Source organism: Rattus norvegicus, chromosome 10 (assembly GCF_021556685.1).
Source record: "Rattus norvegicus strain SHRSP/BbbUtx chromosome 10, alternate assembly SHRSP_T2T, whole genome shotgun sequence".
NCBI lineage: Eukaryota > Metazoa > Chordata > Mammalia > Rodentia > Muridae > Rattus > Rattus norvegicus.
Window position 1 is genome coordinate 43,249,062 of NC_141543.1, and position 25,939 is coordinate 43,275,000.

A 25,939-nucleotide genomic window follows, 5' to 3' on the forward strand; every position below is an offset into this window, starting at 1 on the left:
CCCCCTCCCCCATACGGGTATTCCCCCCATACATCCTCCTTACTGCCCCCCCATATTCCTTTGCACTGGGGTTCCAACCTTGGCAGGACCAAGGGCTTCCCCTCCCACAAGGCTATTCTCTGCTAAATATGCAGTTGGAGCCCAGGGTCAGTCCATGTATAGTCTTTGGGTAGTGGCTTAGTCCCTGGAAGCTCTGGTTGGTTGGCATTGTTGTTCTTATGAGGTGGCAAGCCCCTTCAGATCTTTCATCTTAAATGTCCCTCTGAGGGACTAGAGGGATGGCTCAGCAGTTAAGAGTATCTGCCTAAGGACCAAGGTTCTGGAACCCACAGCAGGGGGCACCTGATGTCCTCTTCTGGTGTCTAAGGCTACTACATGTACATGGTGCACAGACAGACATATTTAAATGAATATGAAGTTAAATCTTTTTCCTTTTAAATGTTCCCCATGAGTATTTTAAAATTTTGGTCCTAGGTTTTGGGTGTTATTCTGGAGGCTGGAGAGCCCTTAGGAGGTGAGGTTTGGGTCGTGGAAACAGGTCACTATGTGTAAGGCTCTGAAGTTGATACTCACTTCAACCAAACACATTCTCTGCTGCCTGGTGGGTCACAATACAAAGAGCCTCAGTTACACTAGAGTGAGAGCTCCCCCCATCACCATGGTGAGCTGAAGTGTCCTTCAGTTGTTTCTGCTGGGTGTTTGGTCACAGGGATAGACATGACATCATCCTTTAATGTCTACGCCTACATGCCTTACCTCCCTTGACTATACCTCTGGAGCATCAGAGTTAACATTACTTCCTGTACTTTCTCCTTTTTCATTTTCCTGAAAGGAATGGTGTTGGCCCTTCTTTTTGTATACATATTCTTCATTGTGGGAAGACAGTATCATTTGTTCCTATTTTACTGGGTCTCCCATAGTCACACACCAAGAAAAGGAGTTTAGCAACACACACACACACACACACACACACACACACACACACACACACACACACAAAGGCTCTTTCAGTGTCTAGTAAGAAAATCAAATGATTTCTTTTTGGCCACCTTTGACTTTGGGTTCATTGTAGATATCCTAATAGACACAGAAACATACCTACTTAGAGGCCTCTGGCATGTTCTGGGTGACTTCATGTTCATATATGCGTATGGGTGCACACATTCCTCAGCATGTGTATAGAGGAGAACCGTAGGGGTACACCCACCTTGCTTGAGGCAGGCCTCTTGTCACCAATGCTGCCCATGAGCATCTAGGGGTTCTCCTGTCCCTACCTCCCATCTTGCCTCAAGAGAGATGGGATTATAGATGCTGCTAAGTCCAGTTTTCCACACGAATTCTTCGGATCTGAACTCAAGTCCTCACATTTGCACTACAAATACTTTGTCTATTGAGCCATTTCTCTAGCCCAGTGCGTTCTTGAAATGCCTGCTAGACATTAGCAAATGTATTTATGAGCCTAGTTTACATAGGGCTGTGGTGGTTTGGATGAAAACAACACCCATGGGCTCAGGTATTTCATTACTTGGTCGGGGTTGGTGGAACTGTTTGGGAAGAATAAGGAAGTAAGGTCTTGTTGGAAGACAGATGTCACTGGGGGTGAGCTTTGGGATTTCAAAAGCCCATGCCAGGCCCAGTTAGATCTCTCACCTCTACTTCAAACTCTTATGTAAGATGTATGCTCTAAGCTCCTCCTCCAAGCCCACAACCGTCTGCCTTGCTACAGTGCTCCCCACTGTGACCATAGACTCAACTTCATCCCAGCAATACAAACGTCACTAAGCCAAGGACCAAGTGAGAGAGACAGTCTGTCTATATATATATATTTTTTTTAAATGATCCATTTCATTGAGGGCTTTGTTTTTATTACCCATAACTTAATACGGCATTCTCACTCAAGCCCCTCTGTGTTCTTTTTCTCATTTTCAATTTATCAAATGTGCTATTCCTATAGCTAGGCAGCTCCAAGATTCACTCATCTGTCTCTTGGCTTTTCCATTCCACTTCTACCTCTGTTGATTCATCTACTTCCTGTAGGTTTGCTTCGTAGGTAGAGCGCTTATAAGAGCCCAAGCTCACTAATACCCTGGTTTGTTCTAGAACCTTCTCAAACCATCCATTGGCCTCAGTGCTCTGGGCCTCTATAGCCTCCTTACTCAAATGCTGTGCCTCTTGGACCCCCATTTCTCTCTCTGCCCAATATAACGTGTGAGGAAGGTTTGTCCTTTCCTATATGAACCAAGTGGGTCCAAGAAAAGCTTACGTCTGTGTTCTTAAAAGCAATCCCTGCCCACATCTCAACTGGTCCCACTCACCTCCTCCATCCTTAACGGTTGATCTGGGACAGAATCATCCTTGATGCTGCTATATCCTGGGGCTCTATCCCCAGAACTTGGAGCAAAGAGAACCAGGGGGAAAGATGGTAGAGACATCTTGCTCTTGGGAGTCCCTAAGCTTAGTTTGGATTTCCCCTCTTCCCTCCCAGAAGTCAGCCAGGGCAAGCCTTGGACCTAGAGCTGGGTTTTTAAGAGTGTCTATGGCAACTGCAGATCCACTGCTCCTAATGACTCGAGTCTTTGTCCTCTGTCCGGTGAGCATGGACCACCAGAGTGCTACCTTACTCAGACTCCATCGTCAGTGCCATTGGCTCCGCCTACATAAGCATCAGGTACTCTCTGCTAGCCCAGAGAAGAGTCTCATCTCCAATACCAGGATTCCTCCTTGCAATAGACAAAGGAACTTCCAGAGAGTGCTAATAAAACATAGTTATCCACTTCAAGAGAAATCTATCCCCCACCAAAAAAGAAAAGTGTGATTTGTTTAAAGCTCATTTGTTTACATACACTCTCAAACCCTGTTTTATAGTATATAGAGTAAAATGTATTAATAATCATGAACCCTCATGAACGTGAGAAATGATGTTTTTATTTTCAGGGGCAGGAGGAAGGACTCCCCCCACCCCCAAAATCTCCACTTCTCCAAGATCCTTCCCCATGGCCTGCCCTTGTAAGGGGCAGTGCACTGTGGAAATGTGCTGGAGTCTTGCCTACCTGTGTTCATCTAGCCAGTTCATTTCAGCCAAGCTGAAACTCATCCACCAGGGGCCAGAGCCGAGTCGCTCCCCAGTCAAGGAGGACGCATCCTTCTTTCATGCAGGTTCCAGAGCTTAGGGAGTGAAGGGATAAAAATGACCCACTGGAAAATCCATGGGCTTCCCCAGAGCTGTGATGTAATTAGCAGCCCTGCCAGTCAGTGCCCATAAGTGCTTCGTGAAGCATTTCCTGAAAGAAATTAAGGCCCTGTCCAATGGCTTTCCGATAACAGGAATAATACATCTGAATTTCATTCATTCACAGATTTATTCCAGCTGCTAGCTGCTCTTTACATCCTGCGGCTGAATAGTGTTAAATATTTGGATGTCTTTCTGATCATATTTAGAACAAGAGTGGAAGCTATGAATTACAGGCTACAACACGGGTTGTGTTTATTACTAGTAATTCGTTTTACAGCCTTTTTCCTCGGTACGTGGGTTGTCAAAGATGATCACTGTAAACTGGTTCCAAGGCCTCCGGAGTCACCTCTCGGGTTCACCCTCTGGATCAAGGGTCTCGGGGTTTGACTACAGGCCCAAGACCAGGTGTGGACTTGTCCTTACCAATACTGATTCTCATCCACAGTGCCACCAGTCATCCGTGTCTATCCAGAGACCCAGGCACAAGAACCTGGGGTGGCAGCCAGCCTTCGATGCCACGCTGAGGGCATCCCCCTGCCCAGAATCGTTTGGCTGAAAAATGGCATGGATGTCTCAACCCAGATGTCCAAACAGCTCTCCCTCTTGGGTAAGAACTGCATGTGAATCCCAGGACAGGAAATGAGAGGCAAGATCATGGCTGAGTCTGGCATGTTAAGAGGAAACAGGGATTCCCTGTTGACTAGCATACACAGGTCTCATAGGCATCATGGTCACCCTCTATTTCAGCAGCACCACCCGATCCTAGGTCCAGTCCCAAGAATGCTGACGGCGTTCAGCCACACCCAATGACTGTGTTTTAACTCACGGCTCTTCAGAGATCCTGAGAGGATGGTGGGGAGGGCACATGAAAGAGTGTTGCCCCTGAAAGCCCCACCCTGTGCACTCTCCCCTCTACAGCCAATGGAAGCGAACTCCACATCGGCAGCGTTCGCTATGAAGACACCGGGGCGTACACCTGCATTGCCAAGAATGAAGTGGGTGTGGATGAAGATATCTCCTCCCTCTTCATTGAGGACTCAGCTAGAAAGACACGTGAGTGCCCCATTGGCTCGGAGGTCCCCACTGAGCTATACAGGAGTGTTAGGGGGACGGGAGGAATGCACTAACTCTCCAGGGCCACAGCCACTAACTGGGAGCCTCTAAAGGCTGGGATAAATCTATTTCCTCTGTACACAAAACTAGGTACCTTCTCAAGCAACCTACACAGCTCTGGAAACAGACGATAGGAGTCTCTGGTCAGGACGCACGGGCCAGGACTACAAGGAGGCCCAAATACCCCAGCTCTGCTCCTGCCTCCTGTGACATATGACTGGTCAGGTGACCTAGAAGGTTACAGATGCAGACAGCTGCTGCCCCCTCTCTGTAATTATGCCTCCTTTATCTGAAATTCCAAAAACGGACCCTTCACAAGGCTTAAATAACTTTAAGATTTTTTTTAAATGTGGACCTGTGTGTGCTGGCTGGTTCACACATAGGCCAGAAGAGGGGGTCGGAGCTCTCGAAGCTGGAGTTACAGGTGGTGATGAGCTGCCTGTTGTGGGATGCTGGGAATTGAACTCTAGTCCTCTGGAGTCTATGCTCTTAACTGGTAGGATATTTCTCCAGCCCCTTAAATAACGTTTTCGTCACAGCACATTATAATTTTTCTACTGTATTCGTGGTATGTGTGTACACATGGAAACAACCATGAATGGGGTTTAGCATTCTCTGTGGTATGGGGGAGTGGAGGGTCCCAGATGAATATATAATAGTAGAGTGGCCCCTTCTCTGGGAATCATCACCCACCTCAGGGGCTAAGCATCCTCTCTCTTGTACCTACTGCTTCCTCAGGTACATGGAATGCAGGTAGGATCGTGGAATGAGTGCCAGACTCCAAGCTGTGATCATTGAATGAGAGAATATTCTTCCTTGGAGAGTCTTAACTGAAAAATCAGCTTTCCAAGAAGGACATGGAAAATTGGGGAGAGAGGCTACCCATTTGTCATCGCCCACAGAATCAAGGAGGCTGCTAGAATCCTAGGACTCTGATTTATTTAGAAAGAAAAAGCATTCTGAGACTTAAAAGTGTGTCCACGTGGGTCCAGCACTCTGAACTGATATTGTCGCTGGACCAGGGAGTGATCCCAGATTCATCAAGTGACAAGTGGATTCTAGAATGTTCCTTAGAGGAATGAATCACAGCAGTGAAGGTTTGACATTGTCCTTTTCTCTTTCTCTCCCGGCTATCACGTGGCTGCTCTCCAAATTCTCGGCTGCCACAGTGGCAAACATCTTGTGGCGGGAAGAAGGTACTGAGTGTGACTATCCTATGTCATGCCTGTAATCGCATGTGTTCTTGGTCCCCTGGGCTTCCCTGAGCCTCCAGCTTTGCAGGGCCTACGTGCCAAGGGGAAAGGGGACTCAGTCAAACTCATGTGTCACACGCATGCACAGACCCAGCTTAGTCTCCTGAGCCTGACACAGTACATGTGACAGACAGAGGCCCACAGCAGGGTTGCTGGCTGTGACCCTTAATGCATTCTCTGCCACCCCCCATCCCCACCCCCGCTTTGGTGTCTCAACTGCAAAGCACGCTCAGCTCATGCCCTGTGTGTCTATAGCAGTGGTGTGCTGTTAGGGTACTGGAGAGGGACTCAGGTTTATGCAGCAGAGTATCGTTAAGGAAACACAAGTCTACTGGGGTTGCTGTGTTCTGTAGGGACCAAAGCACGCTGGAGCCACCTTAGACTATAGGGCTGGTAGGTGCTGCTTTCAGAGTAAATGGCGAAACATTGAACAAATCCCATCTCACCTCAATGGTTAAATGCTTTGACCTTCTCTGCTGATACTCAAGTCCTAGAGAGGCCAGAACACAGAAGCCAAGAGGAAGGGACCACAGGCCCCAGGGCACTCTCAAATCTTAATAGGAGGGAGATGAGACCAGAAAACAGCAACAAGGGAAGCTGGGAGCCCTTTGGAGCCTGGCCGTAGAAGCGAGATTTCTACGGAGCTGACTAGAGGTGGATCAGAAGGCTGTGTCTCCTGTGAGGTTGACTGTGTGTTGAATGAGTATGGACTCTCACTTCCCATACTGACTGAGCACCCTGCTGCACTCAGTCGGAAACGTAGCTGCATCTACAAACCCCGTGTGGGCTCCATTAAGATGTCAATCTTGTGTTGGCTTTTCTGGTGATTGACTTTCAAAGAAGCCCAGGGAGGCTGTGCCCAGAGTAGCTGTTTCAGCCCAAGGTTTGTAAGGTAGATCATTCACAACAGAGGTGTTTTGGGATGGTGCCTCAGACATTGAGATTGCTGGGGGGGCTGCACTGAGGCATATGCACATAGCTAGCCCCATATGATTCTCCAAAGGACAACTAGAATTGGCCATTGAGGGCAATTCCATGTGCTCCCTCCAGCCTGGGCATCTTTGAGGGACTGCGTTCCAGCAGCAGGAACCTGTTTGCCTGAGCAGGAATGCAGGGTAGTACACAGCTATGATAGGTTATGTTGGTTCCAAGCCTTGGGAACTGTCTACCCCTCCAGGAAAGTATGGTACCCCTCTACTGTGTGTGGCCCGGCCACACAGGAAGTCCATGACTACGCTGTGTTCTCTCCTCCCAGGTCTCAGCGTGGGAAACATGTTCTACGTCTTCTCCGATGATGGTATTGTTGTCATCCACCCTGTGGACTGTGAGGTCCAGAGACGCTTCAAACCTACAGAGAAGATCTTCATGAGTTATGTGAGTTTCTGTGGCTGAGGTAGCATGGTCAAAATCCACATTGTGGATATGTAAGTCTGGGTTCCTTCAGTTCTGGTCATTATATGTGCATATGGTTCTAGGCTAAGAAAGGATCATGAGGCAGAGAATTCTAGCTCTCTATCCAGCAGCTATGAGGACTAGGGCGCTATCTGTACCCTGGGCTACTCACTGCCTGACCCTACCTGCCCTTGGGGGTTGAAGATAAGGTGACACAGAGTCACCAACACAGACTCTGGGAACAAGTGAGAAACACCGAAGTAAGCTCATCTGAGCTGCAAGCTCCTTTAATGCCCGCGCCCCGTTGGTCCCAAGGAAGCATCTCTTGTAAATAGCAGTTTCATATTGGCTGGCACACAGCAATCCTTGGTCTCTCAGGCAGTCCTCGCCTAGGTCCTCCTGCAGGAGATGCCTTTGGGGCTACATGGCCTCTGGTGTTTACATAGAGATGGCCCCTCTGTTGCTGCTACACCAGGGTACACTAGAACTTCACAGTCAAATAATAGAGACTGCAAGGAGAACAGATAGCATCTAGACATTCTTGTGGTGACCTTTTGGCATGGACACACAGGAATGAATGCCCAGAGTAACAGAGGTGCTGCAGATGAGACATAAAACCAATTATCAAGTGACAGGTGACAAGGAGGGGGTGGCAGAAGAGATGACCACTGGGGAAGGCTCAGGGCACCCTCCCTGCTCCCATTCCCCTGGGTTCCTACTCTGTTCTCTCAGGCTGATGTCCCCAAACAGTTGCACTCTGACCCTGTTAGGCATGCGGTCTTGGTCCTATTCGCCAGGACTCCATAGCATCTTGTGATGCCAAGTAGCCAAGGCACTAAAGAGAGAGTCCAGCCGTGGGAGGGAGAGCACATGGCCCATCCTGGATGATCGGGTTTGAGGCACCTGTGAAAGAAGCAGACAGGCTGAAGGGATGTTTCTGAGCTGAACACAGATCTAGGCGCCATCTGTTTGTGAGCATTGTCAAAAGCTGAGGAAAGAACAGAGGCATGGCACTGACTGAGATGGACGGACACCCAACAGAGGCCTGAGCCGTCCGTCAACCACTCAGGGGCAGGCTGACTCCGAGAAACCAGAGGACGGGGTTAGGACAGGGTAATGGGGAAATCCAAGAGAATATGCATCACAGAAGACAGAGAAAGCAATGTCCCCATCTTTTAAAATACGAAATAAAAAGGTCCATAAGGAAGGTGGGGGCAGGGAGCAGTGAGCTCCTAGTTTTGTATAGAACGAGCGAGACTGGAGAGAAAGAACTGAAAGCTGACTTGGGATATACAAGTTTAAGGTACAAGAGGCAGCATCTAAGAGTGGGGTACAACAAGCAGCTTAACTAAGATAGACACTGGGTGACTGGCTGTCTTTGCAAGCATGAGGGCCTGAGTTAGGAATCCTTGAGCCCACATCCAGAGGGCATGTCTGGGGAGATGGCTCAGTGATTAAGAACACATGCTGTTCTTGCAGAGAACCCAGGTTCAGTTCCTAGCACCTACCTGATGGCTCATGACCATCAGAAACTCTAGTTCCAGGCGATCAGATGCCCTCTACCTGCCTCCAAAGGCATCAGGCACGCATGTGGTATACATAAAAACATGCAAGCAAATTTTTTTTTAAAGCATGTGTTTGTAATTCCGGCCTGGGGGAACAGAGGCAGGCAGGCTGTATGGCGTTCATTGGCCGGCTAGCCTAACCTACTTGGTGCACTCTAGGCCACTGAAAACCCGTCTCAAAAATAGTAATAGAAAAATAATAAGGCAGACAGCACTGGGGGAATGACATGGCCGCCACAGGTATGTGCAAACTTGCACACGTATGAACACACACGAATTTTCGAGTGTGCAGACAATACCTAAAGCCATAGGTTTCCACACAGACAGATCTACAAACTGAGAACACGGTGACAGAGTGTTGACCTTGGTGAGGAAGACAAAGGTCAGGTGAGAAGATAGTGGTGTGGCAGGGCCTGCATGCTGTTGTATGTATGAATCCCAAGGAGTTTGAGAAGAGAAAAAAGGGATCCAAGAGGGTCAGTGGCCAGAGAGCCCAGGGATGCTGGAGTGGGGTGGGAGACCAGGTGCACGGCTGTCTGTCTCCTTGCAGGAAGAAATCTGTCCTCGTGTGGAAGGAGATGCTACCCAGCCATGTCAATGGGCGTCCGCAGTCAATGTCAGGAACCGGTACATCTACGTGGCCCAGCCAGCACTGAACAGAGTCCTTGTGGTCGACGTGCAAGCCCAGAAGGTCTTACAGGTAATAGCTCTTGGAAGAAGTGGGAAAGACTTGAAATCCTAGGGCAACGCCTGCTTTGTGGGCGCACTCGAGTGCACACGCGCGCACACACACACACACACACACACACACACACACACACCAGCTCCTATAAGAAGAGCTTAGCCGAGGGAGAGACTTCTGTGCAGCTGCCTGTCAGGTATCTATCACCGTGTGCATAGCACATACATGTTCAAAAACCAGCCATGAGTGAGTGCACCGGAGGCCCCAGCACGGACTCTAGTCAGGGAGGCAGAAAGCAAAGCAAGAGTTTCAGGGTGCTGTAAGGAGCAAGAGCTGTGGAAAGCCAGGGTTAATGTACCAAAGGAGCTGTATTGACCCTCACTCTGGAGCTGCGCAGAAGCCTCCTAAGACACCGAAGGTGGAAGCAGCATATAGTGATTAGGGGAAGAGATGGGGGCAGCGAGTATAGGGAAAAACAGGAGCTGGCCCCGGAGGGCCTTGGAGGCCGATAAGGCTGCAGAATAAAATCAAGGTGAAAGAGAAAGCTACCAAAAGATGTCTGCGCATCAGTTAACACAGCTGCTGCCTTAGAGCCAGCCAGGGAGAGAGAGCAGAGGCACAAGATGGCGGCAACGTCAGAGGACCATGACGATAAGTTAGCGGATTCACCGTGTTTTTAGTTATGTGTATGTGCACGTGAGCATCAGATCCTGAGGAACTGGACTTACCAGGCAGTCGTGAGCCACCTGATACCCGGTACTAGGAACCTAGCTTTGGTCTGTGGGAAAAGCAACAAGCGTTCTTAACCACTGAGCCATCTACCCAGCCCTCCTAAACCTATTTCTGGGAGAGGAAAAGAAAGGAATCGTATGGTTCACTTCGTGGTTGGTTTTATCGTCTATAATCAATAACAGGTTGAATTATGTCCCCAAAGACATTCTACGCCAGAAAATTGAATGTGGCCTTAGGTGGCAAAAGGGACAGAGAAGGTGTGGCTAAGGATTTTTCAAGTCAGGAGATCCTGGAAGATGCGGGTAGACCCCGGCAGCCATCCCACAAGTGTTCTTGCAAGGGAGAGATAGAGGGTAACTTGACCACAAATGAAATCAAGGGTGCGAAGATGCTTGATTTCAAGGCCGAGCATAGAGCGTGGTGCAGATGGAAAGAAGATTAAATTTGAAATGCCATTAGGTATTTAGGTGGACATGTCAAGTAAACAGGTCTGAAGTCGAAGCCAAGATCGAGGCTGGAGCGGTCTACCTGAGTGTCTTCACCCCTTGGCCTGATTAAATCTAGAAAACTGAGATATCCCAGGGTATGCAGACAGACAAGAGGGAAAGGATGGAGGCCTGAGGCTCTCCCACATTTAAAGATCAAGAAGCAGAGAGGCGGACAGCCAAGAAAGGCATCTGAGGAGGAGTGGGCTGAGAAGGGAAGAAAACCTGGGCAGGTGGTGCTCCATCAGCCAGAGAGTCAAAATGTGCTTTTGATGTTAGGACGTCCTGAGAACTGGGCCCTGGATTTCTTTCATCTTACCACATTGTATAGCACCATAGTTACAACCGCTAGGATGACAGTGATCAAGGTTACCCTGGGGAAGTAGACTCAAGTCAGAATGATAGGGGAGAGTGTGTGGTGGGGATATAGGCAATTGTATGGATGGGTCTCAATGCAAAACTATGAGAACAGTAGTGAGGAAGGGGGTACCGACGGAAAGTTTTCAAAGAAATGTTGTCCCAGATTATGTATACAAACACTAATGGTAACAACTGTTTCCACACTCCTCCAGTGCACACAGGTGGGGACAGCAGCAGAAGCCAGAAGAATATTCCTCCACTGGGTGCAACTAAGCCACACAGGGGCGCTAGTTAGATTACTTTTTTTGGATTTTTTTTTTCACTGAAAGAAAAGGAAGATTATCACCAGGTGAAAGCTAATCGTGGGATCAGATTGACCAGACACATGTGCAAGGAAAGCAGGACAATAGTGATTTCCCACCGAAGGGCTGGGACTAGAGACTTAACCTGCAGCCAATCTACATAGGTGTCTCTGTCCTGCCCCTGGGGGAAACATGGGTGTAAGGACAATTAGCGTCACTGGAGCTGTGGCTTTTCCTGGTGTCTACAAGAGGTCTTCAGTTTATCTTTTTGTAATGGATTCCTATGATCAGAGAACGCAGTGAATGATTTTCATCTTTTGAAGTATATACTAAAGCTTATTTTAAAACCGAACTCATGATCAACTTTGATAAATGTTTCATGTTCACTTTACGAGAACATGTATTCTGGTGTTAGATGCGCTATTTAATGTGTGTCAGTTCTGTCAAGTTGATTCATTGTGCTGTTTAGATCTCCTTTCTTAGGTGATTTGTTTTGTCCGTTTAGTCTATCAACTGCTGGGGTGTGCTTTTAAAATCCACTCTACTGTGGAGTTATCTACCTCTCAAAGTTTTACCATTTTTTTACCTTAAGGCTATAGTCCTTTCCTAGAAGAAAGATTTTTCCTTATAAAATATCCCTTTTTATCTCTGGGAATGCTGTGAACCTGTTTTTTAATAATGCTGGTATAGCTAAGTAATATTTTAATTAGCATTCTCCTGCCACAATTTTTCCATCCCTTTACTTTCCAATACTCCTCTTCCTTATATTTAAGATGTTCTTTCATAACATTTAAGTTTAAGCTATAGTTTGGTCTCTTAAAATATTTGGTCCGTTCATATTTAGTATAATTGGTAGAGTTGAGTGTTTCCACAACTTTACCTTTTATTTAGCCTGTTCACGTTGCTTTTCCTTTTGTTTGCTTTTAGCTTTAACAAATATTTGTGCTCTATTTCTCTCCATTATTTATTGAAGATTTGCTTGTGTTATTATTTTAAAAACTACAACACACATCTTTGTACTGATACTATCATCACATGTAAATTGTTAACTTCTATTTTGGCTTCCTTTTTCTTGCTGATGTGTTAAAAAAAATACCCTGACAAAAGTACTTAGGGGAGAAAGGGTGTGATTCTAGGTTGCAATGCATCGTTGCAAGGAAATCAAGTATGAAACAGCCAGTCACATTACATTGATAGTTAAGAGCAGAGAGCAGTTAATTAGTAAATGCACCTAGTGTTCGGCTTACTTTCTCCACTCTTAAACAGTCCAGAATCTCCTGCCTAGGGAATGGTGCTACCAACAGTGGGTGGGACTTCCCACCTCAATTAATGCAGTCAAGATAATCCAACACAGACAAGTCAAGCTGCCCATCTCCCTAATGATTCTAATGATCAAATATAAAGTTCAACACTAGCTAAGATACTTCGTTTCTTCAATAATCACTAACTCCTTTAACCTTCTTCCTGCCTTTTATATTATAGTATTATGAAAATTAGTATCTATATCCAGGCAATAACTGATATTTACCCATATATTCATCTTTCTAATCCTCTTTATTACTGAGGTATGTGGTAGTTGTTTTGACATCTCACTCCATAAGCCAGGCTAGCCTTGAACTCACCATCCTCCTGCCTCTGCCTCCCAAGTGCTAGAATGAGATCATTTTTATTAGCTCTTTTAGTGTTGGAAATGAAAATATTTGCTAATTTCTGAATAACTCTAGATGACAGTTATTTTCCTTCAGCGTTGTTAAGATTCCATCCTTTTCTTCCTTTGTTATTGGGCCGACTGTATCTTTCCTGCCTCCTCCTCTGCCTTCCTCTTTGTTTAGCGTTTTTAACAGCAATGTAAGGTTTCCAGAGGCTCTTGAGTTTGTGTAATGAACATTTATTAGATAGAAAAATTCCCAGCAATTGTGCCTTTAAATACTCTGCTTCCTGGTACTCAACTCTCTTCCTTAGGCCCACCCATCCTATCCCCACCCACATCCCTATCCCTATCCCCACCCACATCCCCATTGTTATGCCTTTCCGTCGCATCATGTGGGTCTCCTCCTGTTTCAGTTCTGTATGTCCCTCAATGTGTCCTTCAGTTTACTAATCCTGCCTTCTCCTGCATCTAACATGAGCTTGCCTGATCATTATCATCATCATCATCATCATCAGATAACTCATTTTTCCTTCAAATTCTCTAATTCCCAACTTCATATAAATTCTTCATTGTCTTCTTGTGGCCCTTTCTGTTATGATTTTGAATAGTAAAAAAAGGTATCCGCCTCTTGAAATGCCTAGTGTTTATTTTAATCCAAACAAGTCTACATATGTTTAAGTTGTAAAGTCTTTAAAATAACTGCCATCCATCAGAAAGATGTGCCCTTTCCTCTGCTAGGCAGGAAGAGTAGCAAGTTGATCATTTTAAAATTTCTCTAAGGCTGAGTCTGCTTTGTCCATCCCCTAATCCTAAGGCTTTTCCCTCAGGCTCTTTTCTCCTGACAGACTTTGGTACCTCAGCACAGTGAGACTATGGAAAATCCCGTTCTGAATTTAATCAACTTTTTGGCTTAGCTCTTCAGCTCCCTCTTTCACAGCACTGAGTAGAAGCATGAAATCTCACAAGAAGGGATTGAGTAGAAAGGGAAGACAATGGCTACTGTCTAAATGCCAAGGAAATTTTGCAGGGAAGAGGGCAGATAAACGGGACATGTTTGAGAGGAGAAAGACGGGAGAAGGGTCTTTAGAAAGATTAAGAAACTGACATCCTGGGGTTGGGGATTTAGCTCAGTGGTAGAGCGCTTGCCTAGGAAGCGCAAGGCCCTGAGTTCGATCCCCAGCTCCGAAAAAAAAAAAAAAGAACCAGGAAAAAAAAAAAAAAGAAACTGACATCCTCAGACGGTAGTTTTGCCGTGCAGTGGAAAGCCCCAGCTGGAGCATGGCAGTGCTGGGTGCCGGGTGCCAAAGCCTTCGGTATTAGCTCCTTGTCTTATGACTTGCTATGACTAGATACTTGACCAGAAGCAACTGAAGAGAGGAGGGTTTATTTTGACTGGAGGTTTGAGGGTCGAGTCCACCACAGCCCCTAGAGTCTCCAATGTGAAGGGGCTGGTCATCCCGAGTCCACCCTCAGAAAGGAGAACAATGACTGCTGCTGCTCAGAGTGCTTTCTCTCTGGTTCCCCTTTTCAGTCAGTCTGTGGAAGGGTAGCACCCACATTCTTCTCACCTCAGTTAAACGGCTCCAGGAGCACAAGCTCCCAAGCACAGGGTATGTCTCCTAGCTGATTGCAAAACCAATCCAAAAGCGAACACTGACCACCGCCTTGGTGAGAGGATGACCTGGAAGTGAGAGACTGGCCAGCCTCACCAGCAGCTACATCAATCTTGAAAAGTATTTCGAGCCTCTCCTTGGGACTTCAGTGGGTGGGAGCTATCAATTAGAACAAGAACGTATAGAACATAAAACTGCACTGTGGGGCTGGAGAGATGGCTCAGCAGTAAGAGTGCTTGCTGTTCTGTGTCAGAATGGAGCTTAGTTCCCACCACCTACACACCTGAGTCCAGCTCCAGGGGAGAGCAGAAAGCCCTTCTCTCTGTCCTCCTCAGTACTTGCACTCACAACGTATACAGAGTGATTAATTTAAACAAAAGTCGACACTATAAAAAGGAGGAAACATCATTCTTGTGGTGGGACCTGGGAGAAGCTGTGGCCTTGCTTGGTGGCAGACTCTCAGATGCTTCAATTCATAAAGTGACTATGTGCCTGCTGGTGCTGTAGTCCAAGTCCAAAGCCTTCAAATAATGGGTGAGCAACAAAAAGTAGTACAAAGGTAAGAGCGTAGCAATGGGTGGTCTCAAAATCTACCTCAGGGTAGAAGTACCAACTCACCAGAACCCAAGTAGATGCTGAAGGGTCCAAGAGGCCCCCAAGACTTCTAGGAAGAATAAAGAGAGCCCTGGGTTGGTTCTTGAGTGGAATTCATAAAACCTCTATGTTTATTGTTCATCCGATTGGAGCTAGAATACTTTAGGTAAAATACGAGCAAGAAAGTAGGTGCTTCAAAGAGACAGCTCACTCTGTCTCTTTGTCCTCTGAGGACAAAGGCCATGAGAAGTTTTCTGCCCTGGGTTTCCAATCAGGATCATTGGCAAGGGGGTTCAAGGCTAGCTTCCTAACTCCCCTAGTGAGATGACCACATACACAGAAGTTCAGACCATCTTGTTATGATGTGACCTCAGCAATGACCAACTTGTCACTGTTTCTTTTCAAGTCCATAGGTGTGGACCCTCTACCAGCTAAGCTGTCCTATGACAAGTCACATGACCAAGTGTGGGTCCTGAGCTGGGGGGACATGCACAAGTCCCAGCCAAGCCTACAGGTAAGGTTGAGCATGTTAAAGTTGATACTCAGCCTATACAGGATCCTGTTGCTGTAAAGTGATTGTCTCATGCATCCCTGGGTGGTCATCTATCCAAACTATTTCTTGAGAAGAAAGCAGGAAACAATATTAGTAAGATTTACTTGTGATCTAAGAATAAACTCTTAGTTGAAAAACTTGTCTAGAGCAGACTGGCCCATAGGCATGCTGTTGGATAAGTAGTCTTGATTGTTAATTGAAGTAGGAGGATCCAGCCCACTATGAGAGGTGCCATCCTCTATACAAGCAGTTCTGGGCTATGTAAGAAAGCTAGCTAAGCTTGAACCTATACCCAAGCCAGCAAGTAGTTACCTCCAAGGTTCATGCTTGGGTTTTGGCACTGATTTCCTCAAAGATGAACTGTGACTTGGAAATGTGAGCTGAATAAATCCTTTTGTCCCATAAGTTGCTTTAAGTCAGAGTGTTTTATCACAGCAACAAAAGAAAACTAAAATTAGCTTCCAAACAATAGTCCCATTAGGCAATTCCCAGGGTATCTTCAACCAGGACTACAACTGAAAACAACGTAAAACAATCACGTAAAACAATCAAATTCTAATTTCATGACAACTTAGTCCCTACCCAGCCCCACCATACCTGACTCTCCTGAGTTGATAACTCTTGGGGGCCAAACAGCATGATCCTCTGGAGTCCAGATGGTGAAAAGGAAGACGATATTTTCTTCTTCTTGGAAAGAACAAACCATCTGAAGAATAGTGTTAAAAGTCACGAGTGTGGGCTCTTTCCATTTGTTTTCTGTTGCTGTAACAAAATGCCTCAGGTTGTGTGATTTATAAAAGGAAAGATCTATTTTCTCTCATGGTTTTATCTAAGACCAAGAGGCTTTATCTGGTCAGCTTCTAGTGGGAGATCATAGGCAGGGGTGCTTCATCCCCTCATGTAGGACACGTAAAAAAGGGAAGCAGATGTATGTAGAACGGGCACATGTGCCAGCAAGTAAGGAGAAAAGGGCATGAGACTACGCTTATACCAATCCGTTCTTGTGAGAACTCACCCATCCTATAAGGACTGCATAAATAGAGATTCATGAATGGAGCTCAGGAAGGTCCCATCAGCTCTCAACACTCCCAACACTGGAGTTATAGAAGTCATATGCCAGCATGACTTTGGTAGAAACACTATTGATTGAAACTGTTATTCTAGTCAATGAACAGGAGCAGCATTCCACGTGCCTGAAGGCCCAGAGAAAGTACTTGGACTTAATGCACACAGAGTGCTAGGCCACAGACAGTTAAGTGATTTGCCCATGACCGTGGCTCCAGTCTGCATGGCTCTGAAGCCCCTACTCTATACCCAGCATCCTGAGAAGGGGCTGGGCCCTGCTGATCTGTGGGGATCCTCCCTACACCAGATAGAGAACTGACACTATATGGCATTGGGTGTGCCTGGGTCCTGCATCTCTCCCTGGGGATCCACTAAGCCCTCTGGGGGGGGGTGTCACAAAATTGTCTCCTCCTTGGTTCCCCTAAAAAACAATGCACAGAACCATGTGGATACAAGGGAGGAGGTTAACTCACTCCATGCAAATGTATGATGTGGGCCGATAGGTTTGAATGGTCTCTTAGAACCAACAGAAGTAAATGGAGATAACTTGGCCTTTTCCTCCTCCCAGCCATTGCTAGGCCAGAGGCCCAGGTCTGATAAATCTGACAGTCAAACAGAAGAGCTCATCAAAGGACCTAGAGCCGAAATAAAGACCACTAAGAAAGGAAAATGAGCTTAGGGAGTTGGGGCTTACTTTCACCGAACACCCTTTGAATCCGTCCTGATGGTAGACCATCACAGCCCAGAAGGCACCACAGAGTGGGAATAGGCTGCAGCCAGGGTACCAAAAACAAGGTCAGGCTGCATGTTTCAAGGCCCTCCCTTCCTCCAGCAATGTATCACCTCCCAACACAGCATCATTATCTGGAGACCAAGTGTTCAAACCAGTAAGTGGGGGGGGGGGGGGGACATTGCACATCCAAAGCACAACATGGACAGATTTCCTGAGAATGTTTCTAAGAATGAAATTCAGAGGGGGGCTACCAGAAAATTGGTCTTATTTCAACCACAAAGCATACACCGCCATTTATTAATTTCTCTGGTCCTGGGGGTGGAATCCAGGGCTTTGAGCAAGCCAGATAAACACACTACAGACAGTCACATCCTCAGCGTGTCCATACCTTTAAAAAACGGAAAAAGGAAGAAGCTGGAGAGATGGCTCAGCAGTCAAGAGCTCAGGCTGCTCTTCCAGAGGTCCTGAGTTCAATCCCAGCAACCACACAGTGCACACAAGGAACACATGAGTAAGACTGGCTTTCCAGTTTAAAAACCACAGTGATTTAGAAAAGAAAAGTGCATTTCTGTGAAGCAACCTGAAAGAAAGAGAAAATCTTCCCAAAGGGATAGCCTATGAAGAGCTGGAGATATGGACTAGGATCCCTTAATGTTCTGAGAAAGGTCCCAGTTGCAGTAGAAGCAAACGTTAAAATGTGCTAGGTGTGGTGCTACTCACCTATAATCCCAGCACTCAGGAAGCTGAGGCAGAAGGATGCCCATTCCAGGACAACCAGAGTAGCATAGACTATCCGAAAAAAAAGAAACAAATTTGGAATATAATTGATGAGTTAAAGAATTGTAGATTCAAAGAGATTCAGGGCTGGAGAGAGGGCTCAGAGGATAGGAGTGCTTGCCACACAAGCCTAAACGCCCAGGGTTCAAGTACCTGGGAACTGGGTAAATGTGGAAGGAGAGAACGGACTCCACAAAGTGGTCTTCTGGCCCCCACACGTGGAGAACGCATTTGTGCGCATACAGTCATTCTCAGAGAGCAGTCTCTGCAAACTGCAGCCCGACGTGAGGAGAAATAATACATCTCTTGGCAATTTTAGTAAAATTCTGAACTCCAAGAAAGAAAACTCTGACAAGGGAAGCCTTTGGGTTGGAATAACAAATCCCCGTAAAAGACAGACAATCGGGTTAACATTAGGCAATAGACTTCCCACCGCAACAGTTACCTAAAAGACCACATGTCACACCTACATGGTCGGAAGAGGAAAGAGCTGAGCTTTAACAGACCTGTCCCATCAAAGATGTCACTTATCCAGGAAGACAGGAGGGTGTGTGTGAGCGCCCAGAGGCTCAGTACTAAGAAGCCTGAGGGGACATCAAGGGAAGATACAAGACAAGCATCAGACGAGCCAGACCAGAGATGTTATCACAGTATATATAGGGATAGGAGGCCCAACACTGACAGACAGAGACAGGTCTGAGAGCAGGCTGAGGAGGAAACACCTTGAAATATGTGTGAACTAGATAAAGCCAGGAGAGTGAAAGAGAAATAATACAATAATAAATGTAAGTTATTACAATCAAGAGTGGGGGAAGCCAGGGCTGAGCAAAAACACAAGTCTTACTTTCGTGGGCAAAGAAGAGTCGAGAAAATGTTGGGGTGTGAATATCCCATTTCTCCAAATCTCTCCTTTGTTATGTTCATTGGCGGCGTTTTGTCTGCGTGTATGTCTGCGGGAGGTTGTTGGACCCCCTAGAACTGGAGTTACAGACAGTTGTGAACAGCCATGTAGATACTGGGAATTAGACCAGGCCCTTTAGAAGAGCAGCCTGTGTTTTAACTGCTGAGCCATCTCCCCAGCCCCTGCCTCCCCTCCACCACCTTTTCTTAAGTCAGAGAGAGACTGTCAGCAGCGTGCTTACCTGGCAGGCGTGAAGCCCTGGATTCCATCCCCAGCACCACAGAAAATCACACATGGTGGCCTAGGACTGTAATCTCAGAACTTGGAAAGTAGAGGCAGGAAGATCAGAAGTCCAAGGTCATCTTTTGCCCCATTGTAAATTTGAGGCTAGTCTGGACTACATGAGAGACCTGGTTATTCATTCATACATACATACATACATACATACATACATACAATGATTCTATAGGGTATAAAAATAAAAATATTAGGAATAATTTGTTTTTAAGAAATATAAAGCTAAGTCTAGTGACACTGGCCTATAATCCTAGCTACTCCGGAGATAAAGGAGAGAGGGTCATGAGCTCAAGGCCTGCCTGGACAGTAAAGTGAGTTCAAAGCCAGCCTGAGTAACTTAGCCCTCACCTCAAAAAAGAACAAGGAGTGGAGCAGAGAGATAGCCCAATCAGTAAAGTGTTGTGTTACAAACACTGGGACCTGATGCCCCAAACCCATAGAGGGGAAAGAAGGGAATGTGGGGCCAGCAAGATGACCAAGTGAGAAAAGACGATTGTTACACAAGCCCAACCACTAAATCCCATCCCATCCCTAGAACTCATGGTGGAAGGATAGAAACTGACCCCCAGAAGTTGTCCTCTCACCCCCCCACATTCACTTCTACACACACACACACTCAACTTTTTAAAGCTGTGTACAGGGTCTCTGGGGAGACTGAAACAGAAGAATTCCTGGAACCCTATAGCCAGCCAACCCAGTCTACATAGCAAATTCGAGGTCCATTTGAGATACAGTCTCAAAAATAAGTAACGGCGAACATATTGCTAAAGGGTGGCTCAGTGGTTAAGAACACCTGCTGCTCTTGCAGAAGACCCTGATCCTGTACCCAGCACCCACACAGTGGCTCACAATGATCCTTAAGTCCAGTTCCAGAGAATCTGACATTCTCTTTTGACCTCTGCAGGCACCCAGCATGCACCTGGTGCACATTTATACAAGCAGGCAAACACTCACAGCACATAAAATAAATAGCTAAACTAGATCAGAAGTCCAAGGTCATCTTTGGCCCCATTGTGAATTTGAGGCTAGCCTGGACTACATGAGCGAGACCTGGTTATTCATACTTACATACATACATACATACATGCATGCATAGAATGATTCTATAGCGTAGAACAACACCCAAGGTTGTCCTCTGGCCAACTCAAGCACATGCATGCATTTAGGAGTTAAAAAGACTAGAATGTAACTCCTATGCTTTCCTACATGTGGGCCCTAAATCCAGTGTCCATTACCAAAACGGGGAGAGAGGACATGAAAGAAATACAGTAGAAGAAATAAAAGGAGAGACCTCGAGGCTTGAGACAGTGGTAACAGCTGATCAAAGGGATGCTTGTGAGAGGCAGTGAGTGGCGGGTGAGGTGCCTTCAAGTTTAAAAGCTGTGGACAGCAGGAGAGACTTTCATGATGATGAATAGCCGTGTGCCCAACAATGTAACTAATTCGTAAAGCAGTGATTAAATATAATACAGCTTGATCAAAGATGGGCCTAAATTGTACGTACCACGGAAAGAAAATAACACATGAGAAAATCTATCAACACAGACAAGGAGCTGAACTTAATATATAGGAAACATTTCAGCGCATAGGATTCTTTTACATGCATATGAATACAAAAAAATATATCATTAAGGAAAATGCCAAAGGTTTTGTAAAATTAGATGTTCCAGGCTGTGATATCTGATAATCAGAAGGTAAGCCAAGTCCTGGAGAGAGGGCTTAGCATTTATGAGTCCTTGCCACTGTCACAGAGGGCCTGCGTTTGCTACATCAGGGGGCTCACGGTCACCCACAATCTGAACTCTAAGACATCTGATGCCCTCCTCTAGCACCCCCTGACATACGTACACAATTTTTTAAAATAACCTAATAATAAAATGTTCCTAGAAACTGTTGAAAAGCTATACATGGCCGCACACACTTAGGACCCCGCAACTCTGGATGCTAAGAAAGAAAGATTGGGAGTTCAAGGCCAGCCTGGAATATATAGTGAGACCCCTGGACCCCAAATCCAAAACACAGGCAATGAAAGAGACCACAAGTGTGGGCAATGAGCATGCTGTTGATATTTGTAAGGCACTCGAAGCATCCTGCCATTCTGTCTCAACATTCATTATTCAGGGATCGGATAAACTTTGCCCTGGCTATGTGGCGATGAGTCCATGAGTGAAGCTCACTCCCATATTCTCCTGGGCAACTGGTGTTGACCACAAGGGATCATCACCAGTCCCCCCATGTCCTGACCCCAGGCCCAGCATTCGGTCACCTCTAGCCTATCCCTCCAAATGCTACTTCTCAGCTGGCACTGTCCACCCATCTAGGAGATGCCTGGTATTCCTGTCCTCTCCCTTCCATCCAGGTCACACCCTGGACTGCAGTGTCATCACTGTATCTTTCCCGCGCTGAGCCCACCGAACCAGAAGTCTTCCAAACTGTCTTTGTAGAATCTGTGGGCTCAGCTATGTCTAGGACACAAGACCAGGGCAAGAAGAACCTCATGGCTCAGAAAAATAAAGTTGACCTGCCACGTGGGGTCAGTGGCTCATGGTGCTGTGTCTGATGAAGCAGCCTCTGAATACAGGGTGTCAGGGTGGCGAAGCGCAAGTGACACTGACCGGTGACAGCCTGTAATTTTCCACCTCTAAGCTGAAATGACAGGCCTGGTATCAAGCAGCGATTGCCCGCTGCCTTGGAATTCTCTGCCTCGTTTCCCAGAGTCTCTCTAAGGTCCCATATCTAATCCTCGTGTTTTCTTAATGTCCAGTTCCATGAGCTTTTCTCCCGGGGTCTTGTCAGGGAAGCATCCTGCCATTTGTTAAATAGAAAAATCACAGGAAAAAAAAATGCTCTGTGCAGCTTCAAAACCACTCAGAGGGTAGAAATCACAGCATGTATCCCTCTGCTCCCGCATCTTGCCTGTTGACACCCTCCACCCCCCAAGGCTGGCATGGAGGACTCCAGCCTCAAACCTGCCTGAACGGGCAAGCCAGCTGCTGTTTGTTTTTGTCATCAAAGTGAAAGCCAGAAGGCAGTCCCTCTCCTAAAAGGCAAAAGTACTCGGTGCTACAAGCAGTGTTCTCAGCAGGCCCCATCAGAGACTACTGCCTGTGTCCTGTAGGCTGCCATGGGGCTGCAGAAACCTGGGTCCTTTCTGCTACTGCCATGGCCCCAACATGAGCGTAAAATATGTTTCCTCTTCCTAGTTGAGAGTCGAGGGTCTGCTTCCTGTCCCTAGTGCCCTTGAGCCTGTGAGCCCGGTGAGCCGGCTGAGCCATACCACACTCTGGATCTGCTTCTCTCTCTGGGCAGCGGTCTAGAACCTACAAGATCGATGAGTGTGTACAGAAGGCAGAGCCTAGGTTAGCCCTTGTCCAAGTGGCTTCACACAAGGAGCCCCGTTTTGATTCATCTTGTCCAACCTCTCCTACCACGTAGCTCTGTCTGGAGCTAAACTTGCCCTGAGTCAACACAACAGGGACGGGCACCAGGGCATGGACCTGTTTGCTTTGTGCCAAGTCTGCACATCAGAAAGCATTGCCTGTGGGGAAAATGGAGGTATCCATGCTCCAGTTTGTGAAAAGAATGGGAGCAACATGGGGAGCAAGTCCCTTTTGCACAGCTAGAGTCACACTCTAAGATGCCATCATGGCGTTAGTGACAACCCTGTAGGATGCCTGCTTTCTCTCACCAATTCTGGAGTCTCCACATTTTGAGAACAACATCGGGCAGAAATCCCCAGAAAACCATGCTAAGGTACCTAACATTAAAGAAAATAAATTCCGGATTAGGAGGACAACTCAGAGTACTTGTCATACAAACATGAAGGCCCGAGTTCAATCCCCAGAGCCTACATTTAAAAAAAAAAAAAGCCAGGCATGGTGATGCACACTTGTAATCCCAGGGCCGAGGTGCCGAGAAGGTAGACTGGCAGGTCCTGGGGGCTTATGGCCAGCCAGCTTAGCCTACCTGATGAGTTATAGGTCAGTGAGAGACCTTGGTTCAAACACAAAGTAGATGGGGACATGAGAAATGACACCCGGGGCTGGAGAGATGGTTCAGTGGTTAAGAGCACTGACTGCTCTTCCAGAGGTCCTGAGTTCAATTCCCAGCAACCACATGGTGGCTCACAACCATCTGTAATGGGATCTGATGCCCTCTACTGTTGTGTCTGAAGACAGGTTCACTCATATGCATAAATGTTTTTTTAAAAAAGAAAAATGATACCCAAGGTTGACCTCTGACCTCCACTAGCATGTGCACAGCTGTGCACACACATGTGCTAGCCCACATAAACACACAAAAACACCAAATAACTATGTTAAAAATTCCAAGCCCATCAGGCCTTTGTCCAGGACACTCTCCCTCTTTCTCGGAGATTGAGCAGAGATGACTACACTCGAGGTCCATTGTTGGGAAGGCTCTGTCTCTGAACGTGTTCCCTTAGTGTGGAGGGTAACTACCTCGGAAAGCCCGGTGCCATTCCCTAGGTCCTCACCCCACCCTCCTGGAGGCTGACAAAGAGCCCACTGATGGGTCTGATGGAGGAGGGGGTGGACAGTCTGGGCCTTCTCTCCAGTCCCCCACTCCTCGTCCAGAAGGACGGAGGCCTGATCTCCATGTTCCCAAGCAGCACCCACCTGGCTCCTGTCCCTTCCCTGAGACTAGGGCTTACCCAACCATGTATCCCACGGCAGCCTCTCTGTGGGGTCTACAGCTGAACGCGCACATGTCCGGGTCTCTAGCCCCTTCCAGAAAAGCCCCCCCACAAACCCCTCCCTGTGTTCCAGGTCATCACAGAAGCCAGCACCGGCCAAGGCCAGCACCTCATCCGAACACCGTTTGCAGGAGTGGACAACTTCTTTATACCTCCAACAAATCTCATCATCAACCATATCAGGTAACTGGTCTACCCCGCCTCGGCAGGCCACACTCAGCCCCATTCTACCTGGGCAGTCCTGCCCAGGATGGCACCAGATCCCCTCTTGCCCTCCCACTACTTCCTGCTCTGCCTTTCGATAGAAAACTACTCAGCAGGTTCAGTCTTTAGAGACCAGCCACTCCCCTTCCTTCCTCATTTCATAGAGCACCCATAGGCTCTGCCAACCTCCTCTGTTGTGTCACCAAGACCCCAGAGATCTCACTTCCTATGAGCACCTTCTCTGCAGAGCCTCCAAGCTGGAATGAGCCCTACTAGGATACTGGAGTGGTACAGGCTCAGGCTCTGGATGCTCCGAGTGGCTCTTAAGTTCAAGTTCCTTTTAAGAGCACAGTTTTCTCCCTCTGCTTCTTTAAGGATTTTTTTTTTTTGGTTCTTTTTTTCGGAGGTGGGGACCGAACCCAGGGCCTTGCGCTTCCTAGGTAAGCGCTCTACCACTGAGCTAAATCCCCAGCTTAAGGATGCTTTAAAGTCAATGCCTAGAGCATTTGCCTGCTCTGGAAACGCCAGGTTTTGTTTTTTTCAGGAGGAAATTATAGAAACAGATTTCTCCTATTCTTCAGGTGCATTTGGCACTGAAGGCCTCTATAATCTAGGAGCTAGGCTCTTGGGAGCAGGAGCTCTAGAAGTCCCACCCAGAGTCAGATCTTTCCATATTTGCAGGCAGTCTCCAACAGAAGATCAAAAAGCTGGATGTGACCAAGTCCCATCTGCTTGAGCTCCCTCTCCGTTGCAGTCTTCCCAACTGCCCTGGGAACAGACAGAGACTTCTTGGAAGTCCCTGACACTCAGAGAGACAAGCTTGGCCTAGGCTCTGTAGACAAAGGGCACCAGAGCACAACTTGACTTCTGAGGCAAAAGTTGCCCAGGGCCCACATCATAGATGGCAGAGAGGAGACCACACTGTGCATTCCTCCCTGGACACCAGGGCTACAAACAGAAATTCTATCCTGTTTGGCTGCATCTATGTCTTCAAATCCCGAGTTACCAGTCATCCCAAGAACACGCCGATTTGCAAGATTGTGTCCTTATGACAGTAGGGCAAGAGAGGTATATCTGTCTTCTTCTCCATACCTGCCCCATAAGCCTAGATCCCCAACCCAACTAAAACAGGCTAGGGAAGCCATCCAAAGGCACCCCCAGAGACACACATTAAGGGCCTCTCCCCTCTTCCCAATTTCTGAAGATGAATGGCTTTTGCAAATGCGCAAATCCACGAGCATTTGACCTCGACTGCATGTGGTTGAAGAGTGTGGCTAACTGACTTCTAGAAGCATCTGCTGCAGAATGATAGATCTTAGTAGTAGACCGTTAGCTGACTGAAGGGTTGGGATGATGCCATCATTTAAAACAAATGGCAGATGCTCTCTGACCCCAATCATTCTCCTCTCAGGTTTGGCTTCATCTTCAACAAGACTGACCCTGCCGTCCACAAAGTCGACTTGGAGACTCTGATGTCACTCAAGACAATCAGCCTACAGCACTACGGCTGTATGCCTCAGGCCATGGCACATACACACCTTGGCGGCTACTTCTTTGTGCAGTGTCGACAGGACACCCCTACCTCCACTGGTCCACAGCTGCTCATTGACAGTGTCACAGACTCAGTGCTAGGCCCCAACAGTGATATCACGGGTACCCCCCACGTGTCCCCTGACGGGCGCTTTATCGTCAGCGTCTCCAACAAGGGCCCCTGGCTGCAC

The 25,939-nt window shown here is 47.1% G+C and overlaps 1 protein-coding gene and 1 non-coding gene across 9 annotated transcripts in view; one reads left to right on the plus strand and one right to left on the minus strand.

Moving 5' to 3' along the window:
- The window catches only part of Fstl4 (follistatin-like 4), a 433,607-nt gene that overhangs the window by 400,854 nt on the left and 6,814 nt on the right, over positions 1–25,939 (plus strand). For 4 of the 7 annotated variants that reach the window (NM_001414342.2, XM_087571655.1, XM_087571656.1 and 1 more), the window contains 8 exon segments: positions 3,678–3,839; positions 4,151–4,285; positions 5,515–5,541; positions 6,854–6,972; positions 9,106–9,255; positions 15,381–15,488; positions 24,088–24,197; positions 25,630–25,939. The exon segment at positions 25,630–25,939 is cut by the window's right edge. In NM_001414342.2, coding sequence (NP_001401271.1) covers positions 3,678–3,839; positions 4,151–4,285; positions 5,515–5,541; positions 6,854–6,972; positions 9,106–9,255; positions 15,381–15,488; positions 24,088–24,197; positions 25,630–25,939 — 1,121 coding nt within the window. 7 annotated transcript variants of the gene reach the window in all.
- LOC108352083 (uncharacterized) overlaps positions 7,557–25,939 on the minus strand; it is a 22,762-nt gene continuing 4,379 nt past the window's right edge. The window contains exons 3-5 of one of the 2 annotated variants that reach the window (XR_015631602.1): positions 16,125–16,233; positions 7,710–7,893; positions 7,557–7,588 (exon numbers count right to left, since the gene is read on the minus strand). This is a non-coding gene — a transcript (uncharacterized LOC108352083). Of the gene's footprint in view, positions 7,589–7,709; positions 7,894–16,124; positions 16,290–25,939 lie in introns of both variants that reach the window. The other variant, XR_015631601.1, reaches the window with a different exon arrangement.